This window comes from Lithobates pipiens, unplaced genomic scaffold, assembly GCF_037356315.1.
Source record: "Lithobates pipiens isolate NorthernLeopardFrog02 unplaced genomic scaffold, aLitPip1_a1.2 Scaffold_22, whole genome shotgun sequence".
NCBI lineage: Eukaryota > Metazoa > Chordata > Amphibia > Anura > Ranidae > Lithobates > Lithobates pipiens.
The window spans coordinates 171,496,041-171,516,680 of NW_027507784.1; the positions used below are offsets into that span (position 1 = coordinate 171,496,041).

Below are 20,640 nucleotides of genomic sequence, written 5' to 3' on the forward strand. Positions count from 1 at the left end.
GTGGCACTGATGGGTAGCAGTGCTGTATCTGAAAAAATTGCCTGGTCAGGAAGTGGGTAAAACCTTTTGGGGCTGAAGTGGTTAAAAACTGACCACACTAAACAGGAGAGCACAGCGTGGTCAGTTCTCTAGCTCTGCTGGGAACAAAGCCTACTCTTCTCCAATGATCAGGCTTGTCCTAAAACACACACCCTGCACAGCCATTCACTGGGAAGTTCAGTGTACTGATATTTCTCCCCCTCTAGCTCTTATGCAGCTGAGAACAGAGGGAATGTGCTCACTTATTGTCTTGCCTTTCATTTAAATTTTAACCACTTCCCGACCGCCTCACGACAATATATGTCGGCAGAAGGGCACATGCAGGCAGAATCACGTACCTGTACGTTGCCCTTTAATTGCACTGATCGCTGCATAAATGTGAATGGTCCCAAAATCGCGCCAAAAGTGTCAGATCTGTCCGCCATAATGTCGCAGTCATGATAAAAATTGCTGTTCGCCGCCATTACTAATATTTTTTTTTATAAAAATGCCATAAAACTATCCCCTATTGTGTAAACCAATCAATAAACGCTTATTGCGACTTTTTTTACCAAAAATATGTAGAAGAATACGTATCGGCCTAAAGTGAGGAAAAAAAAAAGTTTTTTTATAATTTTTTGGGGGATATTTATTATAGCAAAAAGCAAAATTGAAATTTTTTTGTTTATAGCGCAAAAAATAAAAACCGCAGAGGTGATCATGATCAAATACCACCTAAAGAAAGCTCTATTTGTGGGGAAAAAAGAACATCAATTTTGTTTGGGAGCCACATCGCACAGCCGCACAATTGTCAGTAAAAGCGACACAGTGCCGAATCGCAAAAAAAAGTGCTCTGATCTTTGGCCAGTCAAATGGTCCGGGGCTTAAGTGGTTAAACGCTTAATTCTAGGCACTTTTACCCTTTTCCTGCATAGGCCAATTTTCAGGTTTCAGCGCTGCCACACTTTGATTGACAATTGCGTGGTCATGCAACGCTGCACCCAAATTAAATTTTTATCATTTTTTTTCACACATATAGAGTTTCATTTTGATGGCATTTAGCTACCACTGGGTTTTTTATTTTTCGCAAAAAAAAAAATTACAAAAAAAGACAACATTTTGAAAAAAAAAAGTTTCTTATTTTGTAAATAAGTAATTTTTCTCCTTCACTGATGTGTGCTGATGAGGCTGCACTGATGGGCACTATTGAGGCAGCACTAAAGGTCACTGATGAGGCGGCACTAATATGCAGCACTGGTGAGAACTGATAGGTGGCACTAATAGGTGGCACTGATGGGTAATGATTGATGGCACTGATGGGCTGCAATGGTGAGCAGGCACTGATGGGCACTGAAATGCAGCACTGACTAGCATCACTGATGGGAACAGATTGGCATTACTGATGGGCGCTGTTGGGGCTGTACAGATAATCAGTGCCCTGATTATCTGTACAGGTCTCCCCTTTGAGGAAATGCCACTGATTGGCTCTCCTCCCCTCACACTCTGTCAGTGTGAGGCGAGGAGAGCTGATAACCGGCATTTCCTTGTTTACATGTGATCAGCTGTAATTGGACACAGCTGATCACATGGATTGGCTCTTTACTGAGATAGGGTTTCACGCTGTATCCCAGGGACACAGCGTCCCTGCGATTGCCACGCTGCACGCCCCTGAAGGCGCATAAACGTGATTAGACTGGGTCAACATCATATGACGTCCTTTCGGAACAAGAGAGCACCCGCCCCCTGTCATTTGTCTATACGGGTTGTTTTTCAAGGTGAGGGTTTACATACATTTTAAGGCAGTCTATTCAAAATAAATAAGCTGTTAACGCGCACATGTGTTAACCACAGTGCACATTTTGTGTTGTGGTTCACTGTAATGTATTTGCATTATAGAAATACTGTATGCTGTAGTGTATTACACAATGCATTTCACCCTACTTGGTGCGCTATCATGCATTACTGCAATGTGATGATGTGAAAGAGCCCTACAGTTCTGCATACACGCTGAGGTGGGGTCTGCTGTCCTTATTCTCCCAGGCTTGACTTCTCAAACTAGGCAGCAATTTGCCTGACGATCAAGAAAAGGTATAAATACAGTATATACGATAAAGATAAAAAGATATATCTTAACCACTTCCCACCCGGCCAATGCATATATACGGCCGGGTGGGAGCCGTCTACTCCTGATAGGACGTTCAGGAACGTCATTCAGGAGTAGCGGGATCGCGCGCGCGTGCGCCCGCGCAGCGGCGCGATCCCGATGTGCTCATGTCACCCGGACACGGCACATCTCAGATCGGCAGGAGGGCTCTGTGATTGGCCCTCCTGATCACATGTCAGCCGTGTCCAATCACGGCCGTCATGTGATGTAAACAAACAGCCGGTTGCTAGGCAATCGGCTCTCCTCTCCTCACACGGAAGTCACCGCTGAGGAGAGGAGAGCAGAACGCTGCAGCCGGCTGATGATCAGTGAGTATGGGCTGCTTTTTACAGCTTTTTACTCACTGATCATCAGTGTAGTGTAAACACACAACACACCACACAGTACAAACACAGTCCCCACATATGTCCCCAAAACACACATGTCCCCAAAACATACATGTCCCCAAATAATAAAAACACATGTCCCTAATAATAAAAACATGTCCCCCACATATGTCCCACTAAAATCACATGTCCCAATGATTATCTGCACACATATGTACGTGATCACCTGCACACATATGTACATGATCATTTGCGTACATATGTCCGTGATCACACAAACCAATTATTATACACTTAACGGAATTTTTTTTACCAAAAACATGTAGCAGAATACATTTTGGCTTAAATTTATGACAAAATTTGATTTTATTGGATTTCTTTTCAAATAGAAAAAAGAAAATATTGTTTTTTTTCCAAATTTCCGCTATTTTTGCGCTTATATCGCAAAAACAAAAAACGGAGTCGTGAATAAATAACACCAAAATAAGCTCTATTTGTGCGAACAAAATGATAACAATTTCATTTGGGTACAGTGTAGCATGACCGCGCAATTGTCACTGAAAGCGCTAGAGCGCTGAAAGCTGAAAATTGGGCTGGGAAGGAAGGGGGTGAAAGTGCCCTGTATTGTAGTGGTTAAAAAAAGTCCATTGTTGCTTTATATTGCAACCTGTCGGAACGCATTAATATATTGTATAGTTACTGAAAAGTCCACTTCAGGCTGGCATCTTTTATGTAAACAATATTAGCTGAACTATACACTGCAATACAGTTTTATTATAGAGAGAACAGGTTTACAGTCATGCTAACTGCATGTTACCTGTGTTTCTGGACAACAGAATATTTACCTTTGGATACCAAGTTTAGTGTAGCTCCCCCTGCAGCAAGAACTGGGTTAAGGTCACTTGCTGAACCTCTGCTGATGATATGCCCTCCAAGAGACTAAATGCGTTACAAACATTAGATTAGAATGAAATAGAAGTGGTATGCAGTACATAAATAGCTATATATCTGATTGAGAACAATAACTTTTTTTTATCAAATAAAATCAAACCGTAGGAATATATGTGTTTCAAACATGTTGGTCTTTTTTCCTATGAAAGTGGGCAACTTAAAATATATATATATATATTTAGACATTTAAATTGCAGAACATTTCAAAACCGAGTATACATACAGCCATGCTTCTAATTTGCAGTCCGGCAAGCGTGCTCAGCTGCTGCAGTAATGCATTGAATATCTTGGTTTTATCCTGTGTCAACTTGGAAACACTCTCATTTAAATAGTTTTTAACTTGTGCAAGACTGACTGCAGCTCCAATTGTAATCCCTAAAAAAAAAAAAAAAAAAACACAAGTGTCTTTAGAAAATGTCTCAGATGTTTAAAATAATGTTCTACCTGGATCTTGCTCTATTTCTCCTTTTTTAAAATAAAAAAAGCAGTTCTAGGTTTACAAAATGTATTTTAAAGTGGATGTAAATCGCAATCATGAAACCTGACCTAGGCCCATATATCTGTAGTGTTTACTTATCTCTCTCCAAAACACGAAGTCCCTGTGTCTTTCTGCTGCTCTATTCCTCTGTTATCAGCAGAGTCACTTCTGACAAGTTCTCCGATAAAGGAGATAAAAGCAGCTGGAAATTTGTGTCGGGGAGGGATATAGATTATCAGAGAGCTGGTCTATTCACAATACAGCTCTGCATGTTTCTTCATTCCTCTGCCTATGTGGGGGCAGAGGGGGGGTGCCTTTCCTCCAATCAGCTCTCACATGCCCAGACTCCCCTCCCACTGCTGAAACAGGAAGAAAATTTTCTAACACAATGTTTACTTTCTAAACATTGTAGAAAGCCATAAGATAGCAGATATACATGTAAAACTTATGTAGGGAGGTTTGTTTCATCTCTGTGTATCATCTGAGGCTGTTCTCTTCACTGGGTATATATGAGGTTTTACATCCACTTTAAGATAGGAAGGCAAAAAAAAAAAAAAACAAGCTGACAATAAAGCCAAGCATAATGTATCCCATAGTCAAGTCCAAGTCCAGCCAAAAAATACATTATATCGCATCTTAACAGGCCAGTCCTAATTATGCTGGGATATGACTTCCTCATAAAAAGACATCATCTCCTCCATCTCCCCTCATTCAATGCTTTCCCACCCTCATCACAGCTCTGTTCTCAGTACCAAGTCTTTACTATCCTGGTGAGATAATGTAGTTTCATTCTTAATTCTGAATACTCCATGATGTAAAAGTAAAATCCAATAAGGAGATGGAGACCCCCCTCATAATAGCTGTGGGAAGGTGGTCAGGCCTTGGAGCTTTGAACTTAGATATTCAAGACTGAATCCCCAACAGGAAAGATGCTGGGGTTTATTCATTCTGACAGCATTAACCCAGAAATGTTTTGATAATGCTGCCTGTTCTTTACAAGATTGGTGTAGAACTTGGTGTGAATATAGATTTCTAAAATCTAAAAAAAAAGAATATAATTACCTTTGCTACTTGTGGACACAGCGTACAAATCACCAATTCTTACAGGGGAGATGAGAACTGGGTGTAAAACACCTTCAAACTTCATCTGAATCCCTGAAAAAAAGAAAAAAATATACACAAAGGTAATACACCATAGTATTATAAAACAGACAAAACCAATATTGTGGCACAAGAAACTTTTCAATACTTCTTAAAGCCGATATTTTCTATCCCGTCAAGTATTATAGCAGTAGTAAAGCATTCATCATTACCCCCTTCCACACCACTGTATTTTGTGGTATTTTATTGCACCTTTTATGATCTCAAATACTAGGAAAAACATACTTTGGGACTTTCAAAATACACTAGAATTATTTCATTGGGTAAGCATTGTGAAAATATTGTGAAACCCTGCCCAAACTAAGAACTAAATTATGCTGTAGGCATTTATGACACAAGAAAAGGAAATCGTTTTTTTTTTTTTTTCTCAGGAATGGTATGCGCAGTACATATATACACATTTTATAACTGTTTTTTTTTTTTTAGGCCCACAAAAAGCATAATAGGTACACTTGTTTTTTTTCTCACCTACAGTAGTGTTCCCAACTACAAGGGGAGCTTTGGGAAACTTCATCTTCAGCTCCAGAAGTTTTTCAAGTGTGGATGGAGCATACCATGTGGTTCTCTCTCCATGGAATGTGGTGATTTCCTTTGGTTTGCCTAGACTGATCTAAAAGATTTAATAAAAAAAAAATACCTGGTGGTGAAGTTTACAAAGCTCTCTCTTTTTTGACACCACAATGTTAGCTCAAAAATTTGCAAGGGACACCAACTTTGGCCATTAACACAGTATATTCATAAGGAAGTACCTGGTTTGTAATCCAGCTCTTTGAGCTTAGGGTCAGAGTTAACTTTTGGAATTAAAGTGTTACTAAAACCAGGACCCTTCCTTTTAATTTATCTGGTCTCCCACGGTACACAGAACATGGACTTGCAATAGTTTTTTCAATTGCACTGCATGGAGTGCCACTTGTCAGGCGGCTAAGTTGCCTGACAGGTCGCCCCTGTGTGAACGTTAGGGTTGGAATTCTACTTCATAAAAAAACAAAAAACAAACATATCTTTGACTGTTTTTATGTAACCTAACTACATATATAATTAAAATGGGAGTTTTCAATTTAAGCTTTATTGCTATCAAAATGGATTATACTGTAAAATCATGTATACATTTAATTAAAATTTTATTTGGGTGAAATATAATCACCTAATATTATAAACTCTTTTGCTTCAGGGATGAGAATATAATATTGGGCGTTTCAGAAACTGAGTTGAGGCCAAATCAGATAAAGTAATCAAGCCAGGGCTGTAAGCTGTAGTGGAGCTGTCAAATCAAAGCTTTGATGTCGAGATGGGCGGGGCCGATATACACCCTGTTCCAAATTATTATGCAAATTCTATTTCGGTGTCACAAAGATTAAATATTTTGTTTATCAGTTTAACTCATGGATGGCATTGTGTCTCAGATCTCGTTTGATCACTGAAAACAATCTTGGACACCTGTGATAATTAGATTGCCAGGTGAGCCCAATTAAAGGAAAAACTACTAAAGGAGGGTGTTCCACATTATTAAGCAGAGCACCATTTTCAAGCAATATGGGGAAGAAAAAGGATCTCTCTGCAGCCGAAAAGAGTGAAATAGTTCAATGCCTTGGACAAGGTACGAAAACATTAGATATTTCACGAAAACGTAAGCGTGATCATCACACTATTAAAGGCAGATAAAGGCACATTGAGGAAGATTTCTGCCAGATCCATGCATCGGATCAAGATAGTAGCTGCTAAAACACCATTACATAGCAGCAAACAGATATTTGAAGCTGCTGGTGCCTCTGAAGTCCCACAGACATCAAGGTATAGAGTCCTCCAGAGTCTTGCAACTGTGCAAAAACCTTCCATTCGGCCACCCTTAACCAATGCTCACAAGCAGAAACGGCTGCATTGGGCAGAAAAATACATGAAGACTAATTTTAAAACAGTCCTGTTCACTGATGAGTGCCGTGCATCCCTGGATGATCCCGATGGATGGAGTAGTGGATGGTTGGTGGATGGCCACCCTGTTCCAACAAGGCTGTGACGTCAGCAAGGTGGTGGTGGAGTCATGTTTTGGGCCAGAATCATGGGAAGAGAGCTGGTTGGCCCCTTTAGTGTCTATGGAGTTGTTTAGATGACCTCTGCAAAGTATGTGGAGTTCCTGACTGACAACTTCCTTCCCTGATACAGAAGGAAGAACTATGCTTTCCATAATAAAATCATCATCATGCATGACAATGCACCATCTCATGCTGCAAAGAATACCTCTGCATCAATGGCTGCTATGGGGATAAAAGGAGAGAAAGTCTTGGTGTGGCCTCCATCCTCCCCTGACCTCAATCCTATTGAGAACCTTTGGAGCATTCTCAAGCAAAAGATCTATGAGGGTGGGAGTTTACATCCAAACAGCAGCTCTGGGAGGCTATTCTGACATCTTGCAAACAAATTCAGAAACAGTCCAAAAACTCACACGTTCAATGGATGCAAGACTTGTGAAGCTGCTATCAAATAAGGGGTCCTATGTTAAAGTGTAATGTGACCTGTTAAAATGTTTAAAAAGTTAAAATGTTGTTCAAAGTTTGATTGAAATAGCTTTTGATTTCAGTAAATATGCTGTAAACACAACAAATTACAATTTTCAGTTCTTTACAACCTATAAAGTGTTTTTAAAACTTACTGTGTGTAATAATTTGGAACAGTGCATTGTAAGTTTTTTATTTTGAAAAAAAAAAACTGTCATCATTAGGAGGTTTGTTCAATAAAATTTTAATTGTACTCTTAATAGTTGATAACATGAGAATTATGCTGAATGTTGTTTAAATCAATTATTTAGGTAAATGAAAAAAAAAATATCATTGGCATAATAATTTGGAACAGGGTGTATGAGGAGCTCAAACCCCTTTGTCAGACAACCAGCCGGTGTTCTGTTGAGAAGTGCTCACGCATGCGCAGGACAGACTTGCACTTCAGCTGATTTGCCGATCAGCTAGAGTGACGCGACCAGGGCGCAAGCGCACATCGTAGGATCTCTCGATGGGAGATACCATTTCATGGCCACAATTAAAACCTATACAAACAGCGAGGGGAGACCGTAGTTGCAACACAGACAAAACCAGCTCTTCAACACAGCCACCAGTTGCCCTCCAGCAGCAGCGATGCACAATCTGAGAACTACTGTCTCCCCCACTGTTTGTATAGGTTTAAATTGTACCTGTGAAATGGTATCTCCCACCAAGAGATACCTCCTACGATGTGCGCATGCGCCCTGGTTACGTCAGCCCAACAGACCAGCAAATCAGCTGTTGTGCTGTTCCGTACGGTGCATTTGCAGTGCATACCGGGTACTATACGATGGGGGCCACTTCTCGACAGAACTCCAGAGTGTATACATTGCTGGCTGGGGAAGAAGGTGGCAGGACCAATTGTAACTACTGCATCTGTACCCACAGCAGTGTATAATTCAGGTTTATAGCTGTGGGTATACAAACAGTAGTTACAATTGGATCTGCCCCCTGCCACCTTCTTCCCCAGCCAGCAATGTATACACGCAGCACATATAGAGAGACCAGCTGTACCCACCAATCCCTAATGCCCCGTACACACGAGCGGACTTTTCGACATCCAAACTCCGACGGACTGAGTCCGGCGGACTATCCGATCGTGTGTGGGCTGCAACGGACTTTAGCGAAGCTAAAGTCTGACGGACTTTAGAAATGAAGCATGCTTTAAATTTTCCCGACGGAACTCCGCCGGACCCGGTCCCCTTTGAAAAATCCGCTCGTGTGTGTGCTACTCCGACGGACTAAAACCGACGCTAGGGCAGCTATTGGCTACTGTCTAGGAACTTCCTACGTCGAATCCAGTCGTACGTCATCACGTTCGACTCCGTTGGAGTTTGGTGTGATGGTGTGTGGTCAAGTCCGTTCGGTCGAAAAGTCCGCCAGAACTCCGTCGGAACTCCGGCGGAACTCCGGCGGAACTCCTTTGGAGGTCTGTCAGACTTAATCCCTCTCGTGTGTACGGGGCATAACACTGCTGTCTCACTGCACCCGAGGCATAAGAGAATCCTCAAGAGAGGTGGGGGAGCAGAGCGGCCGGCAGATCCAGGATGGTGGAGCAGCACTGCCTCAGAGTCACCAAGAAGAGACACAGCTGCGGAAGGGAGCAAGTTTGCTCACTCTTCTACCAAAACGCCATCTCAACTATCTGCTGCTGCACCATCCTCTTCTCACCCCTGCAGAGTCTTCACGATCTCCAGAGCACACACAGACAGCATGCCTGGCACCCCTCTCCCCCCTCAGATACCGTGAGTAAGGCTTAATGTACACGGGAGGTTTTTACAACCTCTCCTGAATGATCCCCCTCCCCAGATCCAGTCATGATGGGGGGGCGCCAAAATGCACCTTTGCCTGTGTGGGCAAAAATCCTTGCAGCGGCCCTGGCCATATGCAAAATTGTACAAATGGACTTATAAGTGCAATGGTAAAACCTATAAAGCAATAGCCAATGCGAATCAACCAATGTATTTCAATATAGAAGTGATGGTGTCACCCCCTCTGCAAATATATTTGGAGAAATTGCAGAGCTTCAATCTGAAAATAATGGTGAAGCCCCCTACATACAATAATAACAGAGATGCAAATCAACCAGTGTATTAGAATATAGTAGTGATGGGGTCACCCTCTCTGCAAAAGGTAAGAAATATTACAAAGCTGCAATGTGCAAATAGTGGTGAACCCTCCCCCCCCATATGTTGTACATCAATTGTACATTTTATGATGATAATATATAGGAGTTTCATCACTATTTGCACATCGCAGCTCTGCGATATTTCTAACCTTTTGCAGAGGGTGACACCATCACTACTATATTCTAATACACTGGTTGATTTGCATGTCTGTTATTATTATTGTATGTAGGGGGTTTCACAATTATTTGCACATTGAAGCTCTGCAATATCTTAAAAATATATTTGCAGAGGGGGGTGACACCATCACTACTATATTGCAATACACTGGTTATTTGCACTGGATATTCATTTACAGGTTTTACCATTGCACTTATAAGCCCATTTGTACAATTTTGCATATGGCCAGGGCCAGTGCAAGGAATTTTGCCTACACAGGGCACGATTTTTCTCTATCTTGTCTTAAAATTTGGTAGTCAGATCCCAAAAAATTCTAAGAAGTATCTTTTTTTTTAATCTCATGGACGAAATGTGAGAAATAATGTATATATCATACAATCATTCCATAAACACATACCACATACACTGCATATATAATTTGAGAAAAATAGGCTAATAAAATAGTATACCATTTGCCAAAAAAAAAGTACCTAGATTTCATTTTCAAAACAGAGACGCTTTACAGGCACTATAGCACTAAAAATAGCACCTGCAAAGAGCCTCTCCTCTCACTCCAGTGTGAAAGCCTGAGTGCTTTCACATTAGAGCGGTGCGCTGGCGGTGCGCTGGCAAGACGCTAAAAAAGGTCCTGCAAGCTGCATCTTTGAGGAGCTAAAGCACCCTTGCCCATTGAAGTCAATGGGCAGCGCCGCCAAAGTGCTGGCAAAGCGCCACTGCAGCACTGTATTTCAGGCGCTTTTAAACCTTTTTCAGCCATTAGTGGGGTTTAAAAGTGCCCCGCTAGTGGCCGAAAAGGGCTGCAAAAACTACGGTAAAACGCCGCTAAAAATAGCAGCACTTTACCGCCGATGCCCCCAACGCCCCAGTGTGAAAGTAGCCTTCATGGCAAAACTTTCTGATTCATTTGCACCTGTAGTGGTCTTTCCGACTTCCAAGAGCCTGATGGTGAACCTCCAGAGCCAGGGAGAACTGACATTCCTCCTCAGGGTACAGGTTATTAGCAGTGGCGGCTGGTGCTCAAAATTTTTGGAGCGGCACAAACAAACTGAAAAAAAAAACATCAATTGCAGCCACTGTGCCCATCAAGTGCAGCCTCTGTGCCATCAAACACAGCCACTGTGCCATCAAATGCATCCACTGTGCCATCAAACGCAGCCACTGTGCCCATCAAACACAGCCACTGTGCCCATCAAATGCAGCCACTGTGCCCCCATCAAATGCAGCCACTGTGCCCACATCAAACGCATCCACTGTGCCATCAAATGCATCTACTGTGCCATCAAACGCATTTGCCACCACTGTGCCATCAAACGCATCTATTCTGCCCATCAAACGCATCCATTGTGTCCATCAAACGCATCCACTGTGCCATCAAACACATCCACTGTGCAATCAAATGCATCCACTGTGCCCATCAAATGCATCCACTGTGCCATCAAACGCATCCACTGTGCCATCAATCGCATCCTCTGTGCCATCAATCGCATCCTCTGTGCTATCAAACACATCCACTGTGCCCATCAAATGCATCCACTGTGCCATAAAACGCGTCAACTGTGCTATCAAATGCATCCACTGTGCCCATCAAACGCAGCCACTGTGCCCATCAAAAGCAATTTCTTCCACTGTGCCATTAAATGCTGCCCGTGTGCCCAATGGGGACCAGGTCAGGCACTGTGTTCTGTGACATGCTTTGTATACAGTGGGGGAGGGATCCCTTAGCATGCAGTCAGCGTCCTCCCATTGTCTCAGTGTAGCACACACACAGGCAGACATGTTCAACCCCCCCCCTCCCTCCCTCCCTCCCTCCCTCCCTCCCTCCCTCCTCCTCCTCTCCTCTCCTCTCCTCTCCACTCCTAAGGACTTGTTTAAGGTCCCCTCACACTTCCAGCACTGCCACACATTCCAAGCAGGGAGGTTAGGGAGAGCAGGGGCGGGGCACTGCCAGAAAATGTTGCCGGTGTCCTATCATATAAGGTCCTCCATCCGATAGTGTCCACTGTGTACTGCGCATGCGCAGTATACAGCAACACAGATTCCGAAAATTGCCGAGGATGAACGGCGCCTGCGCCGTGAGTCCAGGTTCTATCCCCGCTATCCAAGTGGACATAGAGCAGGAATATAAAAGAGCCGAGCACAGCGAGGCCGAGCCTGAAGCGTGGCGAGCGAAGCTCGCCCTCGAGGGGCCCTCTAATATTCACAACCCTATGTCCGCTTGGATGGTGGGGCTACCACCTCCACTCACGGCGCAGGCGCCGTTCAGCTTCGGGCGGACACTATATCATGGCCGGACACTATATGGCAGAACACCGGCAATTTGTCGGCGCTTCAATCATCACAGCGCCATGGTTTATATGGTGTCAGGATGATTGAAGCACATTATTTCTATTATTACATTGTAATATAAAATTAAATAGTTCAACTCATCATAATGCAGAAACAGTGGGAGCCCTGAGCATGTCACTTGCCACGTCGCCTGCCACCAGATGCATTGTGTCACTTACCACCGTTGGCTGCCACCAAATGCAGATTGTCACTTGCCATGTCACTTGCCACATCCCCTGCCACCAGATGTGGATTGTCACTTGCCAATGTCGCCTGCCACAAGATGCGGATTGTCACAAAGTGATGTTGCATTGCGGCCATCTTGGTACACCCCCACTTGTCTGCAGTAAACCTAGAGTTAGAAGTCGGCAAACAGACATCTTTATACACCCTCCGGAGTCTTGCTTTTCACAGTTATTTTTAACAGTAAACTCAGCTTATTTAGTGAAATATAAAGTGAGTTTACTTTTAAAAATACTTGTGTATAGCAAGACTCCGGTGGGTGGTATATAGAGGTCCGCTTGCCGACTTTTAACACTAGGCTTACTGTGGACGAGTGCGGGAGTACCAAGATGGCCGTGACACAACGTCCCTTCAGGCACATATTCAGATGGGTAGCGGCTTCCTGGCAGCACCTGCCTGCTTGCTTAGTCATCCACCGGCTCACACACTCATTATTTTCTCGGGGGGAGCAATTGCCAGATTGCCCCCCCCCCCCTCGGATCCACCCCCGAGGGAGAGGTGGGGAAGTGGAGAAAGTGAGAAAGAAAGAAGCTGCCCACACATTGCTGGTTTCATTGTCTCACCTCTCTATAGACACACAGTGCACTTGTCCCTTACTCTCACAGTCTTATCTGTCCTCTATGTAGAGGGCTGAGGCTGGCACTTCCACACACTTACTGTGATCCGTGACATTCGCTGCTGCTGGTTGTTCCATACACTCACTGTGATCTTGAGTGACATCTGCTGCTGCTGGCTGCTCCAGGGGAATTCAGCCCTATTTTATGAAGGGTCACAATCCCCAGGGAGGTGAGTAAGCTCCAGTCCGGCAACGGGCCCCTTTACTGTCCAGAAGCACACTAGCACAGTAAGCTGGGAAACCGGAAGTGGTGAATCGAAAAGCACCGCCCACCATCCTCCGGTCCCTGTCAATAGGAATAATGCACCAGATGATGGAGACAGCTGATTGCAGGCTGGCAAGCTTCCCATAGACCGCCGTCCGGCACCTGGACACACTTAAAGTGACATTTTTTTTAACAGCTCGGGGGGGCGGCGCTCTAGCACCCCCTATGGATGGGCCGCCACTGGTTATTAGGCATAGTGGGTGTGGTGCAAGGATGAAAGATTGGGCGCCAGTCACCTTTTGTAAATATTAACAAAGAGATCTTCTTCAACAAGAATGGCAGGATAGAGGGTTAGGGTACAGGAGGCAAATGCAATAGCAATTAAGGAAAACTCCACAGACCAAAAATAGAACTAGGCAGACAGCAATGCAGATAGAGGGCCTTTAAGCTGAATGCAGCAATCTGTATCTTGTAGCAACTTCTGTCTCCTATAGCAACAACTTCTCTCACAGTATCCTACTGTAGATCTTCCAGTTTAACTCACAGTATCCACCTGTAGATCTTCAAGTTTAAAGGGGTTGTATAGGTTTGATTTTTTTTTTAAATAACAAACCTGTTATACTTACCTCCACTGTGCAGTTTGTTTTGCACAGAGTGGCCCCACTCTTGCTGTTCTGGGGTCCCACGAGGGCTGTCTCAGCTCCTCCACGCTAAAGCTAACCCCCTCTGGGAAGCTCTTTCCCAAGGGGGTTAACTTGAGGGCACTCTCCTGTGTCATACAGTTGGCGTCCATAGACGCCAACTGTAAGACTCGGTCCCTTCCCCCCGGCGGCCGTGTCATTGGATGTGATTGACAGCAGCGCAAGCCAATGGCTGCACGCTATAAATCTATCCAATCAATGGCCAGATTCAGTGGGGAAGAGGATGAAGGTCACAGCAGGTGAAAAGGCTCAGGTAAGTAAAACGGAGGGGCTGGGGGGTCCATGACAGTGAGGTGTTTTTTCACCTTAATGTATAGGATGCATTAAGGTGAAAAAACACAAACCTTTACAACCCCTTTAACTCATCATCTCTCACTAGATTTCTTGGCCTCTCAGCTACCTCCCTCGAGCTTCACCCACAGCTAACCGCTGTACTTATCTTCAAGCTTTACTTACAGCTACCCGCCGTACTCCTTCAAGCTTACTCACAGCTACCTGCTGTATTCCTGGATGAGTCTCCACTGGAGCTTTCCCACTTACTTCACAGACCCCGGCTAGTAAAGCATCGGCTCTGGTACTCCTTCAGAACTTCATCCCTTCCACACTTGCCTCTGGTAACAGGAGTGGTCATCTCCTTTATCCCCGGCAATGATCAGGCTCGCCTTGGGCTGAGCCTCTAACATGTCCTGGATGGACTTGATGGACATGAACTGGATGGACTTGTGTCTTTTTTCAACCTGACTAACTATGTAACTATGTGTCTGCTCCAGGCTTCGGGCCCAACCTCTGCTGCTCCTCCTTTGCAGAACCTTGAATTACTGGATAGGCCTCATGTATGCCTAGCAGCCAGTAGGACTCCTGGATATGCCTCAGGCTTCAAGCCTAGCAGCCAGGAGTTGTGTGACACACATCCACCCTGGCCACAGCCCCGGGCGGGAAGAACCTCGATCACCTGACTCCTCCCGAATAAATAGCCTATCCCAGCATGCACAGTGGACAAATAAACTCCTGCTGATTGGCTGAGATAACTTATTTACCCATCACCTGAATTTACTGTAATTCATTATCCTAATGCCAAAGACAACAGTGCAACATTAGAGAGAGCCTACAAATTAAACTCAGACTTAGGACAGAAATATATGTATTCATATATTATTGGTCTACTCCATACCACTCAATCTGCAAAATACAAACAAGGGAAAAGACATAAGCTATGAATTCATTTTAGCAGCTGTAAATTTGGTAAGTTCAGGTGATAGGTAAATAAGTTGTTTCAGCCAATGTTGCATGACAACAACATGATAATCATTCTACCTGTAAAAAAAAAAACAAAAAAAAAAAACACACACACACACACTATGATGGTAATCTATTGACTTTCCTTATTTTTTCAGTTCAGATTTGTAAACTCACCAACAGCTCAGGCGGAAATATAAGTTCCTGTGTTGGATCCAGTGGTAACAATTCTTTTTCATCAAACAATTTTAAGGAGTTCTTAAATAAGAAAAAAAATCAAAGAAAAATTATTTTGTTAGTGCCCACCGGTTGGGTGAAATAACTTGAAGAGAGTCTCACTACTTTTAAAAAACAAAACTGAGCACAAAGTGTTTTTCATTTGATAATACAGGTACTGTATTTATTGGCATATAACACTCACTTTTTCACCATAAAAATTTGGTGTAAATAGCGTGTGCGTGTTATACGCTAATACTTAAATTTTAGGTGCCTGAGAGGGGACAGAGAGGGGACAGGGAGGGGGGCGGGACGAGCGCCGTCAGATTACATACAGTGAGGCCGCGTACACAAGGGCGGACTGTTCGCCCAACCTTGTCCGCTGAACAGTGTTTGGGCGGACAGTCCGCTCGTGTGTGGGCTTTCAGCGGACAGTTTGACGGACAAAGTCTTTCGGAAATTCCGAAAAACTGTCCGCTGAAACTTTGTTTGAGCGAACAGTCCGCCCGTGTGTAGGCTACTTTCGAAATGACCAAACTGTTCCCGCTCGGAGGAAAGTCTGCTCATTTCGAGCGCGTGTGAAGGTAGGCGGGGCCCGCGACAGAGACGTCGCGGGCTCCGCCGCCTGGAATGGGCTTAAAGGGGAACCCCAACGCCGAAAAAAATCGGCGTGGGGGTTCCCCCAAAGTCCACAACAGACCCTTGTCCGAGCACGCTACCCGGCCGGCCAGGAAAGGGGGGCGAGCGAGCGCGCCCCCCCTCCTGAGCCGTACCAGGCCGCGTGCCCTCAACATGGGGGGGTGCCTTGGGGAAGGGGGGGGGGCCGCGTGGCCCCCCCACCCCAAAGCACCTTGTCCCCATGTTGATGAGGACAAGGGCCTCTTCCCAACCCTGGCCGTTGGTTGTCGGGGTCTGCGGGCGGGGGGCTTATCGGAATCCGGGAGCCCCCTTTAAGAAGGGGGCCCCCGGATACCGGCCCCCCACCCTATGTGAATGAGTAAGGGGTACAATGTACCCCTACCCATTCACCTGTGAAATAAAGTACAAAAAAAAACACAACACAGGGAAAAAATATTTTATTGCACAGCTCCGGGGGTCTTCCGTCTTCGGGGGTCTTCTCGCCGGACTCCTCCGCTATCTTCGTGTAGCTCTTTTGCTAGCGGAGGAGTCCGGCTTTCTTCCTCCCCGCCGCCGGCCTCTTCTCCCGACTTCGGGGGTCTTGCCCCTCTCTTCGGTTCTTCTGCCGGGCCACCGCGCCTTCTTGTAGCTCTTTTGCAGGCGGTGGCCCGGTCTTCTGTCGCCGCTGCCTTCCGTTCTTCTGTCGCCGCCTTCGGTTCTTCTGCCGGGCCACCGCGCCTTCTTGTAGCTCTTTTACAGGCGGTGGCCCGGTCTTCTGTCGCCGCTGTCGCTGTCGCCGTCGCCGTCGCCGCCTTTCGTTCTTCTTCTTCTTCTTGTTCTTCTTCTTCTTCTCCAGGAGATGTTGACACGTCGCTCTCTCCGGCCGGAATGCCAGAGCCGCGCTGTGCGGTCACTTATATAGTGACAATGGGGCGGTGTCACATGGTATATGTCACATGGGTTGGTCACATGGTGGCCCCGCCCCCTTACGATGTCATAGTCCCCATGTGACATCAACCCATGTGACCAACCCATGTGACATATACCATGTGACACCGCCCCATTGTCACTATATAAGTGACCGCACAGCGCGGCTCTGGCATTCCGGCCGGAGAGAGCGACGTGTCAACATCTCCTGGAGAAGAAGAACAAGAACAAGAAGAAGAATGGAAGGCGGCGACGGCGACAGCGGCGACAGAAGACCGGGCCACCGCCTGTAAAAGAGCTACAAGAAGGCGCGGTGGCCCGGCAGAAGAACCGAAGGCGGCGACAGAAGAACGGAAGGCAGCGGCGACAGAAGACCGGGCCACCGCCTGCAAAAGAGCTACAAGAAGGCGCGGTGGCCCGGCAGAAGAACCGAAGAGGGGGACAAGACCCCCGAAGTCGGGAGAAGAGGCCGGCGGCGGGGAGGAAGAAAGCCGGACTCCTCCGCTAGCAAAAGAGCTACACGAAGATAGCGGAGGAGTCCGGCGAGAAGACCCCCGAAGACGGAAGACCCCCGGAGCTGTGCAATAAAATATTTTTTCCCTGTGTTGTGTTTTTTTTTGTACTTTATTTCACAGGTGAATGGGTAGGGGTACATTGTACCCCATACTCATTCACATAGGGTGGGGGGCCGGTATCCGGGGGCCCCCTTCTTAAAGGGGGCTCCCGGATTCCGATAAGCCCCCCGCCCGCAGACCCCGACAACCAACGGCCAGGGTTGTCGGGAAGAGGCCCTTGTCCTCATCAACATGGGGACAAGGTGCTTTGGGGTGGGGGGGCCGCGCGGCCCCCCCCCCTTCCCCAAGGCACCCCCCCATGTTGAGGGCACGCGGCCTGGTACGGCTCAGGAGGGGGGGCGCGCTCGCTCGCCCCCCTTTCCTGGCCGGCCGGGTAGCGTGCTCGGACAAGGGTCTGTTGTGGACTTTGGGGGGACCCCACGCCGATTTTTTTCGGCGTTGGGGTTCCCCTTTAAGTCCATTCCAGGCGGCGGAGCCCGCGACGTCTCCTTCGCGGGCCCCGCCTACCTGTACACGCGCTCGAAATGGGCGGATTTGCCTCCGCCTTACGTGGGCGAGTCCGTTAATTTCAAAAGTTGAGCGAACTGTTTGGCAAACAGTTCGCTGAAACAGTCCGCTCAAAAAGTGCCGTGTGTGGCCATGTCCGTCCATGCTAATTTTGAGCGGACTGTTTGCCGAAACTGTTTGACCAACAAAGTTGGGCGAACAGTCCGCCCGTGTGTACGCGGCCTCAGAATCTCCTGTTTACTTGGTGGCCTCTGTAATAGGAAGTCCCCTCTCCTGGGCCACCATTGGACCACTGTTCTCTCTATCATAGGAGATTCTTACTGTATGTAATCTGTCGGCGCTCATCCCGCCTCCTCCCTGTCCCCTCTAGGCTGCAGATGGGCATCAATCAGGCTGCACTGATGGCAATGGTGAGGCTGCAGATGGGCACTGACCCTTATTTTGTTTCAAAGTTCCTTATTTAAAATGTAAGTTTATTTCCTGAAACTTCCCTCTTAAAATGAATGTGCGTGTTATACGCCTGAGCGTGTTATATGACGATAAATATGGTATCTGATATCTGTTTTTATTCCAATAAGAAATGTTGGATAAAAGAAAAAAAAAACACATGAATAAAACAAGCCCAGTCTGCCACTGCAGCAGATGAACTTGTAGTTCTCAATGGAAGACAAGTGCATGACCAGTGTAGCCCAGATATCCACTCTCTGCTGATAAGGCCCTTTTACTCCTACCCCTTTTCCCTTAATAATAGACCACTCCATTCTTGTGGAGTAAACTGGCCACAACAGCCATTATTAAACCAACCAAATAAAACTCCAAATTACTTGAATAATAAATAACATATTAACACATAGAAACAACATGTTTCACCTGATTGATTGGTCAGTGACGGAGCTAACTCCTTCTTACCATATACCTATATATATATATATATATATATATATATATATATATATATATATATATAGCCATATATATACATATATATATACATATACTTTTACCATAACCTCATAGGCCTCCAGCTGTACCGCTCAGAGACAACCACCTTTCCCGCAGTGCAACAACACCAGTATTCATCAAAACTTTTGATGTACACACCGGAGGGGCCATCTACTGACAAGCCCCCCACCCACTTTACCACCTCTATAACTGCTACTGTCAATGACCAATAAACAAACACAGCCAACCCCCCAGCTGTCATGACAACTACTGCCTCCGTTCCTGCAATGACAACAAATATACGTTAACACATCCTAAACTGTAAAACCAATTCTACAGGGGAGGGTGGGTGGGAAAATACTGCCTTCTCGTGTCTTCCTCCTTTCCGACTGCCCGTTCCTGCCCCGCCCCCTTATTTTAAAAGGCCGCTCCCCCTCTTTCCGGCCCTGCCCCTACTTTCCGAAACCCCACCCCTTAGTGTGTCACTTGACACACGGTCATGTCCGGCCCTCCTCTATCCCTCCCTGTTAGTCCGGTCCTGCTCTGGCCCTCTCTGTAACCAGTGCACTTTTACTCCATCGACATTTCCTCCAGCTCTGCAACTAAAAGTCTATAAAGCAGTATGGGAAGAAAAGTAGGTGGAAGAGAGTTTGCAAAGCTTTGCAGGCTCCTTTGAGAAAAACAAAGTAATAAATGCACAGAATGCAAAAACAATGCGTTTTTCCTTAAAGATAAACTTAGCCTTTAAAAAAAAAGCACAACCATCTGACTGACTTTCACTGCTTGGTCAAGATACCAAAGAAAACCACCAGTCTGCTTGACTGGATAAAACAATAAAAAAAACACCCAGCAGCACACTTATTGGACCAACCAATTGCTCATTCTGTGCTCTGCCAGCACAAGTGAATGTAGTAGAGGTTGGTACAGTATCTCACAATAGTGATTACCCCACCCCCCCCCCACTGCACATTTTTGTAAATATTTTATTATATCTTTTCATGTGACAACATTGAAGAAACTACACTTTGCTACAATGTAAAGTAGTGAGTGTACAGCTTGTATAGCAGTGTAAATTTACTGTCCCCTCAAAATAACTCAACACACAGCCATTAATTCCTAAACCACTGGCAACAAAGGAGAGTACATCCCTGAGTGAAAATGTCCAAATTGGGTCCAATTAGCCATTTTCCTTCCCCGGTCTCATGTGACCCGTTAGTGTTACAAGGTCTCAGATGTGAATGGGGAGCAGGTGTGTTAAATTTGGTGTTATCGTTCTCACTTTCTAATACTAGTCACTGGAAGTTCAACATGGCGCCTCATGGCAAAGACTCTCTGAGAATCTGAAAAAAATAATTGTTGCTCTACATAAAGATGCCCTAGGCTATAAGAAGATTGCCAAGACCCTGAAACTGAGCTGCAACACATTGGCCAAGACCCTACAGCGATTTACCAGGACATGTTCCACTCACAACAGGCCTCACCATGGTCCACCAAAGAAGTTGAGTGCACATGCTCAGCGTCATATCCACAGGTTGTCTTTGGGAAATAGCCATATGAGTGCTGCCAGCATTGCTGCAGAGGTTGAAGGGGTGGG

At 45.5% G+C, this 20,640-nt stretch overlaps 1 protein-coding gene across 1 annotated transcript in view; it reads right to left on the reverse strand.

Moving 5' to 3' along the window:
* LOC143924363 (aldehyde oxidase 1-like) overlaps positions 1 to 20,640 on the reverse strand; it is a 258,253-nt gene that overhangs the window by 120,601 nt on the left and 117,012 nt on the right. The window contains exons 8-12 of the mRNA XM_077448643.1: positions 15,439 to 15,519; positions 5,567 to 5,708; positions 5,000 to 5,092; positions 3,683 to 3,834; positions 3,354 to 3,447 (exon numbers count right to left, since the gene is read on the reverse strand). Coding sequence (XP_077304769.1) covers positions 3,354 to 3,447; positions 3,683 to 3,834; positions 5,000 to 5,092; positions 5,567 to 5,708; positions 15,439 to 15,519 — 562 coding nt within the window. The remainder of the gene's footprint in view (positions 1 to 3,353; positions 3,448 to 3,682; positions 3,835 to 4,999; positions 5,093 to 5,566; positions 5,709 to 15,438; positions 15,520 to 20,640) is intronic.